Raw genomic sequence first — 11,637 nt, forward strand, 5'->3', positions numbered from 1 at the left:
AGATAGCAAAACGGCAAAGAAAGGCCACCTCTTGCTGGAATGGTAACGCAGGCAGCAAGAGGCCAGGCTCTGTCTTCTAACAGTGGGTACTGTGAGAGATGAGAAGAGGCCCTGTACACATGCAGCATGAATCAAAGGCCACAAAAGGGATGTGGTCTTGTGCTGACTGTCATGAATATTGCTTTCTTCAAGCACTGCCCTCTGCCACTAGGGTTCAGTCCTTGGAGCCTGATCAAAAAACCTTGAGTCACAGTGACTTCAGTGCTGAAGGAGACTCAACAGAGGGCTGCCCTGTTACCTGGCGTGTCTACCCACCTACCACTCAGCTTCTGTCCCAAACTCATCTGAAAATTGTTGTTGTTGTTAGTTGCCACCGAGTTGATTTTCAACTCATAGCCACCCCATGCGACAGAGTAGAACTTCCCCAGAGAGTTTTTAGGCTGTAATCTTTACAGGAGCAGATCTCTAGGTCCTTCTTCTGTGGAGTTGCTGGGTGGGTTCAAACCTTCAACCTTTTGGTTAACAGCTGAGCGCTTAACATTTCCACCACCACTGCTCCTTATCTGACAATTAGTAAGTGAAATAAAACAAAATCAGTTGCCACCGTGTTGATTCCGACTCATGGCAACGCCACGTGTGTCAGAGTAGAACAGCACTCCATAGGATTTTCAATGGGTGTGATCTTTCAGAAGTAGATCATCAGGTCTTTCTTCCAACGTGCCTCTTGATGGATTTGAACCACCAACTTTTTGGTAGTAGCCAAGCACTTAACTGTTTTACCACCTGGGGACTCCTACTAGTAAATTATTACATTTTCACTGTTAAGACTCAGAATTTTAAATGATGTCACTTAACATCCCATAACTAAAACCCACAAATACTTACCTCTCTCAGAAGTCCTTGAATGTTTTAGGAATAAATAAGTGACCAAAATGAGGCTATGAGTCTGTATCGTAGAAGCAGAGCCAATTAGCAATTCTGCCATTCTTACCTGGCTCTTAGGAGTGTTAAAGTACTGCCTGGTGAAAGCCAAGATATCTTCCGTTTCGTTCTTTGAAAGGAAGTAGGAGTCTTCATCCTGTCTGAGGCTGAGTAGGCTGTGTAGGTAGAATGTATACTCTGTATTACTCATGTTGAGCTTTGAAGAGCAGATCTCTTCCTGGTGGATAATGTAATAGAGGAGGAGGAGAGAAACCCTCTGGAACACTTCCTCTCTGAACTGATCTTCAAAATCTGCTCCAGCTATCAGTAACAAATCATCTGGTTCAAAGCACTGTTCAAAAAAACCAAAACAAAAATTAAAAAAAATAAAAAAACAACACCCCAAAGTTTAGCAAGTAGTCCCAGAACACTAACGACCACTGAGTCTCTACTGCCTATTATTTCATAAGCAGTGAGGAAAAAGTAGGCAGGCTCAGCAGCCAGATTCAACCAAGACGGTTGCACTTGGACTTTTACATAAAGATGGTGCGCTCCTAGGGAGCGCTTTTACCCTATGAGCAGTCCCTCTGTCTCCAAGTACAGTGGCCACAAGTTGTCCATTTGCTGCCGTGAGTAAAACCAGTAAACCTTTGTCACTTAAAGTGATGCCCTAAGGCATTTATCATGAACCAAACTCCTTACATTTTCCTCCATGGTCTAGCTCCTGTTTACCCTACCTCCCCTACCTCTCACTAAACTTCTGCCTCTGTGATTTTCTGTCAATTCCACCAAACTCTCCCCGCATCTTTCATGTCTCCTTGTTCCTCTCTTTTCTCATGTGTGGGTTTAAAGAATCACCTCCTCAGGGAGGCCATTCTGAACACCCTGTCCAAAGCAGAAAGCACAGTCAGTTACCAATGTCCAATAGCAATATAATACAACCCACACGTGTGAGCCACATGTGTCATTATTAATTTTCTAGTAGCCCCATTGGAGTCCCTGGGTGGTTCAAACTGTTAACACGCTCAGCTGCTAACTGAAAGATTGGAGGTTCGAGTCCACCTAGAAGTGCCTCAGAAGAAAGCCCTGGTGATCAACTTCTGAAAAATCAACCATTGAAAATCTTCTGGAGCACAGTTCCGTTCTGACACACATGGGGTTGCTATGAGTTGAACTCAAAACAGTAACTGGTTAGTAGCTACATTTAAAAAAATAAAAAAGAAACTGGTGAAATTAAATAACACATTTTATCTCATCTTATATATCTAAGACATGATCATTTCAACATGTAATCAAAATTTAAAAATCCTTAATGAGGTAGATGTCTTACATTCTCTTTTGTTGAACTAAGTCTTCCAAGTCTAGTGTGTATTTTACACTTTCCGGCACATGTCAATTTGGACTAGTCACATATCAAGTGCTCAACAGCCACCTGGGTGAGTGGCTACCATGTTGGACAGTGCATTGCATTTTTATTTTCTTCATAGCACTAATATTCTAAAATTACTTCCTTTGCTTGTTAATTTTCTCTGTCCCTTGTGACAGCATGTGCCGTATTAGGGCAAGGTTTCATCTGCCTTGTGCAAGGTTCTGTCCCCAGCATCTAGCACAATGCTGCTCACTTAAGAGGTGTGAAAATTGAATAAATGAATGAATGCCACTTCCCCCTCTTCTCTGCTACCTAAGAGAATTAATAAAACAATGTTTCTGCATACGTATTTGCTTCACAAATTACAGGTAGGTCTCTGGCTCTTCTAATCTGAGAAGATTACATGGCAGAAGAAAGTGTCTGGGGTAACGTGGTAAGACAGTGAGAAAAAGATGGGCACAGCGTTGTGGACAAGAAACCTCTCTCAGCAAGGCAGAAGCTGCCTCCCTTCATAGACAGTTGGGAGTTCTCAGGAATTCTCAGAGATCAAAGAAGCAGCTATTACACAGCTGCACCACCTCAGAGTGTAGGCATGGCTGTCTTGAACCCCAAGGGATTTGTCCCATGGTGGAGACAATTTACTACAATCTCTTTCTATCTATCCTATGAGGTGGAAGTTTCTGGGGTTCTAATTCCATGTCTGCTGTGCAACCCACTGAGTAACAGCTGGTACGTACTGTCTGAGTCAGGAAGAAACAAATGTCATCCATATCCAAAGCAAAGCATTAATCACATTCTTCATAGAGCCAGGCGGACTCTACACCCTTCCCACTCAACTGCATGGGGAGGAGAACTCAAAAAACAGAGGGACACAGGTTTGCCAGCAGTGCCGACTCTTAATGTGGATGTTTAGCTCCACCACCAAAATCTCAGCCGCCATTCTTTGTTCCCTAGGTAACCCAGGAGAAAAGTCCATGGGTTGGTAGCCACTGGCAAGGCTGACACCAAGACCTAAAGAAGTTGAGTCACTTGAAAACAAAAGTGTCATAAACTCATTCTTCATAGGAAATAACCTCCTGAAACCAAACTGTTGGTAATACCAAACCAAAAAAAAAAACCCATTGCTGTCGAGTCGATTCCGACTCATAGCAACCCTATAGGACAGAGTAGAACTGCCCCATAGGGTTTTCAAGGAGTGGCTGGTGCATTCGAACTGCCAACCTTTCAGTTAGCAGCTGAGCTCTTAACCACTACACCACCAGGGTTTCCTTGGTAGTACTAGCTACCATTTACTGAGAGTCCTGTGCCCAGCATGTGCTAAGCTCCTTATGTATTCAGGTTTTCCTCACTGTATGAATCTAATTGGTTCTAGAAAATGTAAAGGATAATAAAATTTTTGATAGAAGGAACTTTATATCATTATTTTAAATGGGAAAAATAAAATGTCCCCAGCTTATATAATAATCTACCAAATATGTCTGCATAATAGAAAGTATTTAGAACAGCAGTTACCTAGTTATTTCATGCATAATGAGTTAATTAATAGGTATATCTGTATGCAGTATGCTGTAAGGATACTGCACATAATAAACATGCATTATGTTTTTCTTCAAGGAGCCATGGTGGCACTGTGGTTAAGTGCTCGATGGCTAACCAAAAGGTCAGTGGTTTGAACCCACCAGCTGCTCCCCAGGAGAAAGACATGACAGTCTGCGTCCATAAAGATTTACAGCCTTGGAAACCCTATAGGGAAGTTGAGCTCTGTCCTGTAGGGTCGCTATAAGTCAGAATTGACTCGATGGCAATGGGTTTGGGTTTTTAAAAATGTTTTTTCTTTTAAGATGGACCCATAAGCCCTTTCGACCAGTAATTTTCTCTACCTCGTGTTTGATAGGAAAAGGGGTCAGTAAGGAAGCTAGAGGTTCTGAAAGACTCTAATGTCAATCAGAATGAGAACATGATACAATCAAAGTATTGAATGAGTTCATACTGAGATATTTTTAAGTGCCTCTTAAGTTGTTTAATGGGGCTGGGTAAATAGGAAGAAGAATATCAACAACGCAAAGAGTAGAATGCTCATGAGGCCACCAGACCATGCACATGTGACCAGGGCTCAGTCGACCAGCACACATTACTGTACTTGACCACGTCTCATCCCATCTGAGGTTCCTGAATGTCTTGCCCATTCCCAACTCCTCCCCAGTGTTTTGGCTCTGTACCTTTCTCGTGTTAGGATAGAAGGGATGTGGCATGAGACAGCACAGAATTGGGTAAGAACTGTAATACTACAGCTATTCATTCCAGAATTGGTTTGTAAAAACATACAATGTGGAAGGCAAAATTGGTTCCTGACTTTAAAAAGTTTAAGGTAGTTATGGAAGCATCTTATTCTGTTTGGCTAGAGATTTCCATCATTTTGAATAAACAGTTCTTCGCTTAACCTTTGATTTAATTTTTTGAGGCCCCCTGGGCTGAAGCTTAACTGTGAATTAAATGACTAAGGGCTGAAAACTTTTTACTATTTTGTGAGATTTGCATCTTAGAGAAGTTACCTTAATAAAGAGGACTGTGGCTTCCAGAGTTAACATAGGGAAATGTTAACTCCTACACTGGGTATACATAACCATTTGCCATTGAGTAGACTCTGACTCATGCCGACCACATGTATGTCAGCATAGAACTGTGCTCCACAAGGTTTTCAATGGCTGATTTTTCACATCCAGATCACCAGGCCTTTCTTCTGAGGCACCTCTGGGTAGACTCAAACCTCCAACCTTTCTGTTAGCAGCCAAGCACATTAACCATTTGCAATACCTAGCGAGAGCTAGGATTAAAAACACTATGGGGGTTGGTGGAGTGGACTGGAATTTTAAGTGAATCACCACTAGAGTCGTTTTTGTTGTTAAAATTTTTAGCAGGGACTCAATTGTATTTGAGAGAGAGTGTTTAGTAAAAGTTTGCAATGATCCTCCCCCCCGCCCCATCAACAAATAGGCATCAAGATCCATCCAGACAGCTGACTCTTTGGTAAAATGACTCTTTGTTAAAGAAGAATAGATTCACTCAGGAATAATCCACTGATTTTCCTTCTTATCAAGTCAGGTGGGGGCATAAGGTTTAGAGGAAAAAAACATGGATTTTGAGAACTAGTTTTAAATATTTCATAAGGAAATAAACTTTGGGGGAAAAAAACTGAATAAAATGTGAGGATAAGTCCTACCAAGTTAAATGGAATATCCAGATACCAGTACCAGTTGCCATTAATTCAAACACATGGCAACCCCATGTGTGTCAGACTAGAACTGCGCTCCATAATAGGGTTTTCAATGGCTGATTTTTCTGAAGTAAACCCTTGGAAGAAAGGCCTGGTGATCTGCTTCTGAAAAATGAGCCACAGAAAACCCTATGGAGCATAGTTCTACCCTGACACACACGGGATCGCCGTGAGTCGGAGGCGACTTGGCAGTAACTGGGTTCTTTTTTTTTTCTGGCAGGTGCTTCTGAGAAGGGCAGTGCACAGTGCCCTGCAGACTCTGCTGCAGTGTCCCTGGAAAAGGTGGAATCAGACATTACTATGAAGTAGGGGGTACCAAGAGTACTTGAGCTCCCATGCTTGGGCTCGTATGTGTATGGTTATATGATCCTCACCAACATCTCTGTGAGGAGGGATTCACTATCTCAGTCTTATGACGAGATAGCTGAGGTTGAGCGTGTGGTAACAACCAGTAGGGGCCGGAACAGAGATTTAGGCCCATTGCTGACTGACTCCAGACACCGGATTCTTTTCCCTTCACCATGTCAGCAACCCACGTAGGGCTGTGATTCTCATCTTTGCGGAAGTAGAATTCATTCTCCTTGGGGTCACTTTGATCCCTCATTAAGTTCATTGAAACTTCTAACACTTCTCATTAAAAAATTAAATAAAATTTAAAAAGAAGCCATGATCAGGAAGAACAATCCACTTTCAAAGGCACAGTGGTCTCAAATTGATTTAGATTGATTTTTAAAAATTTCAGTTTTACCCAGACCCCCCAAAAAATTGGGAACATTTATTTGCCTCCACAAATTCAAGACACCACTTCCCTCTTTTTTCAGACATTGAGGGATATGGACACACCTCCATTGCCCTCTCTTTTTACCACAGAATTTCTGTGTAAACCCTGCCTCTGAAGACACATAGGATCTAAAAAGACAAAAAAGACTCAACAATAAGCTGAAGCCTTGTGGTGTTTGTGAAATCATTAGGACACTGTTTTCCCCAGCTGTTCCTGAGTGACCGGGAGACATTTGTGGGATCCTCGTTGATGGGTGAAGCTTTCAGTGAGTCGAAGGCCTTGGAGCAGGTGAGGCTGAGATTTAGCCTTTGTTTCACCTCAGCCTCTTTCCTTGAAAAAAATAGCAGCAGCAAGAGAATGAAACCACTAAAGGCAGTGTTTCACTTTCTCGGAATGAAATTAATTCAAATTGAAGATAATTTGGCCAAACTTACAGAAAACAGTAAGTGCAAGACAGCCCCTCCCCCCAAAATGAACAATTTGGTGTGTTTACATTCACCCTAGCAAAACTAGTATTCAACCAGCCTTAATAAGGCACTTCATGTCATTAGGGGAGAACATTCCCCTGAAGCAAATTCTCAGAGGGCATGAATAAGATATGACTCCTAGTTATTTCCAGTGGGAAGTCATTTTTTTTCCTTAGGTTGCTCTCTATATAAATTAATGTCATCGCAGAGGAGTTGCCTATTGTAACACATGTTTTCTCTTGGAACCACTGGGAATTTTAATAATTATTGTATTACTTATTTGCACTGAATAGAGAGACATTCTCTCTACTAGCAAGACCCTTCTGTGGTAAAATTTAAAAAATTTAAAAGACAAAAAAAACACTTGGCCAGGAAATGTTTCCCCCAGAACTATGCATGAGGGAGAAAGTTTGCCAAAATTTATTCTGCGGCAGTTATTTGCTTCAGTTTTATTTATTTATTTATTTACTCATTCACTTCTTTATTCGTGGGTTCATTCTGAAAAAATCTAGTGGGTCAGAAAAGGGAGGGTGAACAGCGTTTTCTGTTTGCAGCCATTTCAAGTCATGGGCACTTACCTCCTGTGCTGCTGCTCCTTGCAATCCCACCCTCTCCCTGCCATACCACCCACTTATCTTAATGGTAACTGTCTCAGCCCCAACTGTTCTTACATTAAAATGGCCTGGCAAAAACCTGTTGCCATCAATTCCAACTCATAGCGACCCCATAGGACAGAGTAGAATTGCCCCATTGGGTTTCCAAGGAGCGGCTGGTGGATTCGAACTGCTGACCTTTTGTTTAACAGCCATAGCTGGCTATAGCTCTTAACCACTGCACCACCAGCCTCCAAAATGGCCTGGACAGCTTTGAAAAGATCCCACCTTAGGCAAGTGACATATCAATCTCTGGAGGACAAGCCCCAGCAGGGGTGTTTAATGAGCCCTGCCCAGGTGGTTCTGATGTACAGCCAGGGTTGAGATTCACTGCATAGACTAGGAAGACGCTGTGAGTCAGGACTCAGGCACTGCAGCTCCAATTTTAACTCCACCTGCATCATTTCCCTCCTGCAGCCCCAGAGTCTTCATTTTTAAGATGATTATCTATTTCATTAACTCACCACCACATAAGATACTAGAAAAAATCAATATCCAGCAGCAAGTATTTAAAAAATTCAACTTTAGACAAATATCAGAATAATATTAATACAAAATAATACAGGAAAACCTGCAAAAGCCAGAACCTGTGTAAGGTGGAAACCTGACAGAGAGGGAAAACTCAAATATTTTCCACTAAAATGACCAATAGAAAAGTGGTAAGACTTCATCCTGTCAAAGGCAGAAAACCTTCAAGACCTGGGAAAACAAGGCAGTTTCAGCCAGTTTCGGCTCTCACAGGTTTCACTGTATTAGCAAAATACAGAAAACAAATGGTATCTATTTGCCCAGTCCTGTGCAAGTTCACTGTAGCTAAAAGAAAAGGATTAGCAAATCAGAAAGAAGAGTAAAATTTCACATTTGCAAACATCTCTAAACTTGCAGAAGGGCTATAGAATGGCTTAAACATTTCCCTTTTAATGACAAAATGTTCTGTCTTGATATGCTATCCACAGAATGCTGAATGATTGGTTATATCCCAGATATGGGAATTATTTTACCACAATGCATTGTCTGCCTGGACATTGAAAGATTTGCATTTGGTTTTGCCTTATTGAATGAAGTAAATGACTATAGAATCCATTTAACTCTTTCGAACATGCCCTAGTAACTGATGCTAGTTCTATTGCACTGACCAGATTGCAATCTTCTTGCATTCCATTTGTCCTCCGTGGGCACCCAGTTTTCTGCAACAGTCTTTTCATGAGGGTTTTTGAATGGTTCATGGGTGGGTGGTCACCAGTGGAGAGAACTCGAAGTACATCTGTCAGATGGCCTAGACTCCAGGCACTGCTGCTCTCTTGGGTTGAGGGGTTTCCTGGCTGAGTTTCTACAACAAGGCTGAGTAGAAGCAACAATAGCATCCGAAATATTGAAAACTTTGTCCAGAAACACATTTCCGTTCTTCCTTTAGCTTGAGACTATCTTGGATGGAGATGAAGAGTGGAATGCTGTTCACAGCATGAACTTACAACCAGAGAAATTTCTGTGGTGAAGGGGAAAAATAAAGGCTTCAATTATTTTGCCTGCAACATGTTTGAAAGAATTCATTAATTGGGTGGCTTAAGCTGATTTGCAATGACAAGCTGTTTCTAAACAACAGGGGATCTGTAGGTATTTTATAACCCTAAACAGCAGGAAACTAGCATGGCTGTAGACATTCAAACTGTAGAAGATTAGCTAAGAAGCTTGTTTTATTCTTTCTCTGAACTATGCTCGCTGTTGTTGTTACATGCTGTCGAGTCAATTTCAACTCGTAAGGACCCTATATGACAAAGTAGAACGCCCCATAGGGTTTCCTACGCTGTAACCTTTACGGGAGCAGATTGCCAGGCCTTTTCTCCAGAGGAGCGACTGGTGGGTTCAAACCACAGACCTTTCAGTAAGCAGCCCAGTACTTAACCATTGCACCACCGGCCCTCCTTGAGGTAAGCATAGAGTCAAAAAATTAGGAAGAATACATGTCTCAGTTTATCCTGCAAGTGGTACAAGTCCTAGGACTCAACAGAGGAAAAACCTTCATTTTATCCCATTGCAAAGTAGAATTCCAACTGATCTGTATCCCTCATCACTGAAGTAGGTGAAAAAAGTAAAGAGAAATAAAGTTCACTAAATTACTGACATAATGTTGAGTTAGAAGATTTTAGACAAAGTAGGCCACTGGAGGAAAATAAGCACTTTCAGGCATTCACTTCTAAGTTCCCTGATAATTTTCTTGGTTTGTTAAGAGTCAAGATTCTGGAGTATAAAATGTCTTAGGAAAACAAGAGAATTTCAGGACCTCACCAGTCATAAGTCCAATCACTCACTGGTCGCTGAAGTAAGGGCGCATTTTAGGTCAATCTACGTTCTGGAAAAAAATTAATCTCTACACCCAATTGCTTAAGAAACACAAAATGTTAACAGCATCTCATGTCAGATCCTGGCCGAGAAATGAGCTAATATTGACTGTGGGATAGTCACAAAGATGAAGGATTACTTTTACTGTTTAAAAAACAGAGAGTTTAAGATTCTTGCGCTAGCATTTTAAAAATGACAGAGGATGATACAAACATTGCTAAACCCAGTGCTTACCTTCAGAAGATAGATAAATGGTTATTTATCTGGAGCTCTGCGGCCTTTTAAATCTCAGAGAGTATTTTGTGGTTACAAAGTCCTTCGTTTTTAAAATTCCTTGATGGTGCACTGGGAACTTGAGGGGATTATTCAGCCTGGAGAAGTTTCCAGTTGCTATGGAGAGAGCTGCTCTGAAGGTAACAATGAGGGTGGATAAAAGTGAGAACGCTTTTTGTCTGGCAGATTTTCAGGATAATCAGATAAATGTGATTAATGAATCAGACTTTTTATATCAATATTTACCAATTTACTTAGAATCATCTACAGTCACTTGCCTTTTAAGGGACGGAATCTAGGTCAAAGGATCTCACCTTGCAAAATGGAAAGACTGCAAAATCAAGATGTTTTTTCTTTCCAGTTGATTCTTTGATAACTGTTTTATCCACACTCAAACCAAGCATTTGCTGAAAAGATGTGCTGTTTAGAAACTTATTTATTTCACAAGATGCAGATGTTTAAAAAATTAAGGCATTCATAAATAGATGTTTTCGAACAAAAAGAAAGGTACAGTAAAACCTGTGAAAGCTGGAACCTGTGTAAGGCAGAAACCTGTCAGAGAAGGATAACGAAAACATTTTCCACCAAAAGGAGGGATAAAAAGTGGTAAGACTGCCCTCTGTCAAAGGTGGTAAACCTTTGCGACCCAGAAAAACAAGGCAGTCCCATTGAGTTTCGGCTCTCACAGGTTTCACTGTATTTGTTGAAGAAATAAAGTTTTTACCTTGGAAATAAGTGGATCAAGTGGGGGACAGTAATTAGCACTTATGTATTGTGATCCTCAGAATCTGGGGTGGAAGTTATTGTATCTGGCCCTTCAGGCTCTGCAACACACAGGCTCTCAAAAAATTATTGGTCAATAATTGGTAAATTTTATAGGAGGTAAAGGTTGTTAAAAACCCAAGCTTTCAAAGTGGACAGAGCACACACAAATAGTACATACTTCGTGGACACACAAAGTGAATCAGAAGAATGTGATAGACGGATAGACACTTCTGAGTTCAACTCTATAGGTGGCAAGGCAGAGAAAAGTAGAAGAGAAAGTAATCGGAATAATTAGTCTCATCGATCATGGATACGGAAATTGACACTGACACTCAAGACAATGCTAATAAGACTGATAGAAACAGAAAAGGCAGAATTTCCGGAAGACCCCCAGCTTCTCTTTAACAACCTCTCATGGAGTACTTGCAGATTTATCTCAACTGTCAAGGGAAGGACTTAGCCTGTTTCTCTTGAGCTCTGGGGTGAGATTAACTGGAGTTAGAGTCCAGAATCATCAGTCAAACAGTGGAGTGAGGAGTTGGACTAAAGTCAAAACCTTCAAGCTGAGAATGCAGTGGAAGTAGAGAAGAAGAGAATGGGCTCAGGGCCAGAGGGGGCTGGACAGGGCCAGAGGGGGACTGGACAGAACCAGAGGGGGACTGGACAGGGCCAGAGGGGGACTGGACAGAACCAGAGGGGGACAGGACGGGACCAGAGGGGGACTGGACGGGACCAGAGGGGGACTGGACGGGGCCAGAGGGGGACTGGACGGGACCAGAGGGGGACTGGACGGG

The 11,637-nt window shown here is 41.7% G+C and overlaps 1 protein-coding gene across 4 annotated transcripts in view; it reads right to left on the reverse strand.

Annotated features, from left to right (window-relative positions):
• The window catches only part of SLC39A12 (solute carrier family 39 member 12), a 90,055-nt gene extending 79,953 nt beyond the window's left edge, over window positions 1–10,102 (reverse strand). For 3 of the 4 annotated variants that reach the window (XM_004380555.2, XM_012556717.2, XM_004380554.2), the window contains exons 1-2: window positions 8,602–8,893; window positions 992–1,273 (exon numbers count right to left, since the gene is read on the reverse strand). In XM_004380555.2, the coding sequence (XP_004380612.1) occupies window positions 992–1,273; window positions 8,602–8,862 (543 nt within the window). In that variant the 5' untranslated portion in view covers window positions 8,863–8,893. Of the gene's footprint in view, window positions 1–991; window positions 1,274–8,601; window positions 8,894–10,039 lie in introns of those variants that run through there. The other variant, XM_004380556.1, reaches the window with a different exon arrangement.
• Window positions 10,103–11,637: the final 1,535 nt, after the last annotated feature.

This window comes from Trichechus manatus, unplaced genomic scaffold (genome assembly GCF_000243295.1).
Source record: "Trichechus manatus latirostris isolate Lorelei unplaced genomic scaffold, TriManLat1.0 scaffold00075, whole genome shotgun sequence".
Classification (NCBI taxonomy): domain Eukaryota; kingdom Metazoa; phylum Chordata; class Mammalia; order Sirenia; family Trichechidae; genus Trichechus; species Trichechus manatus.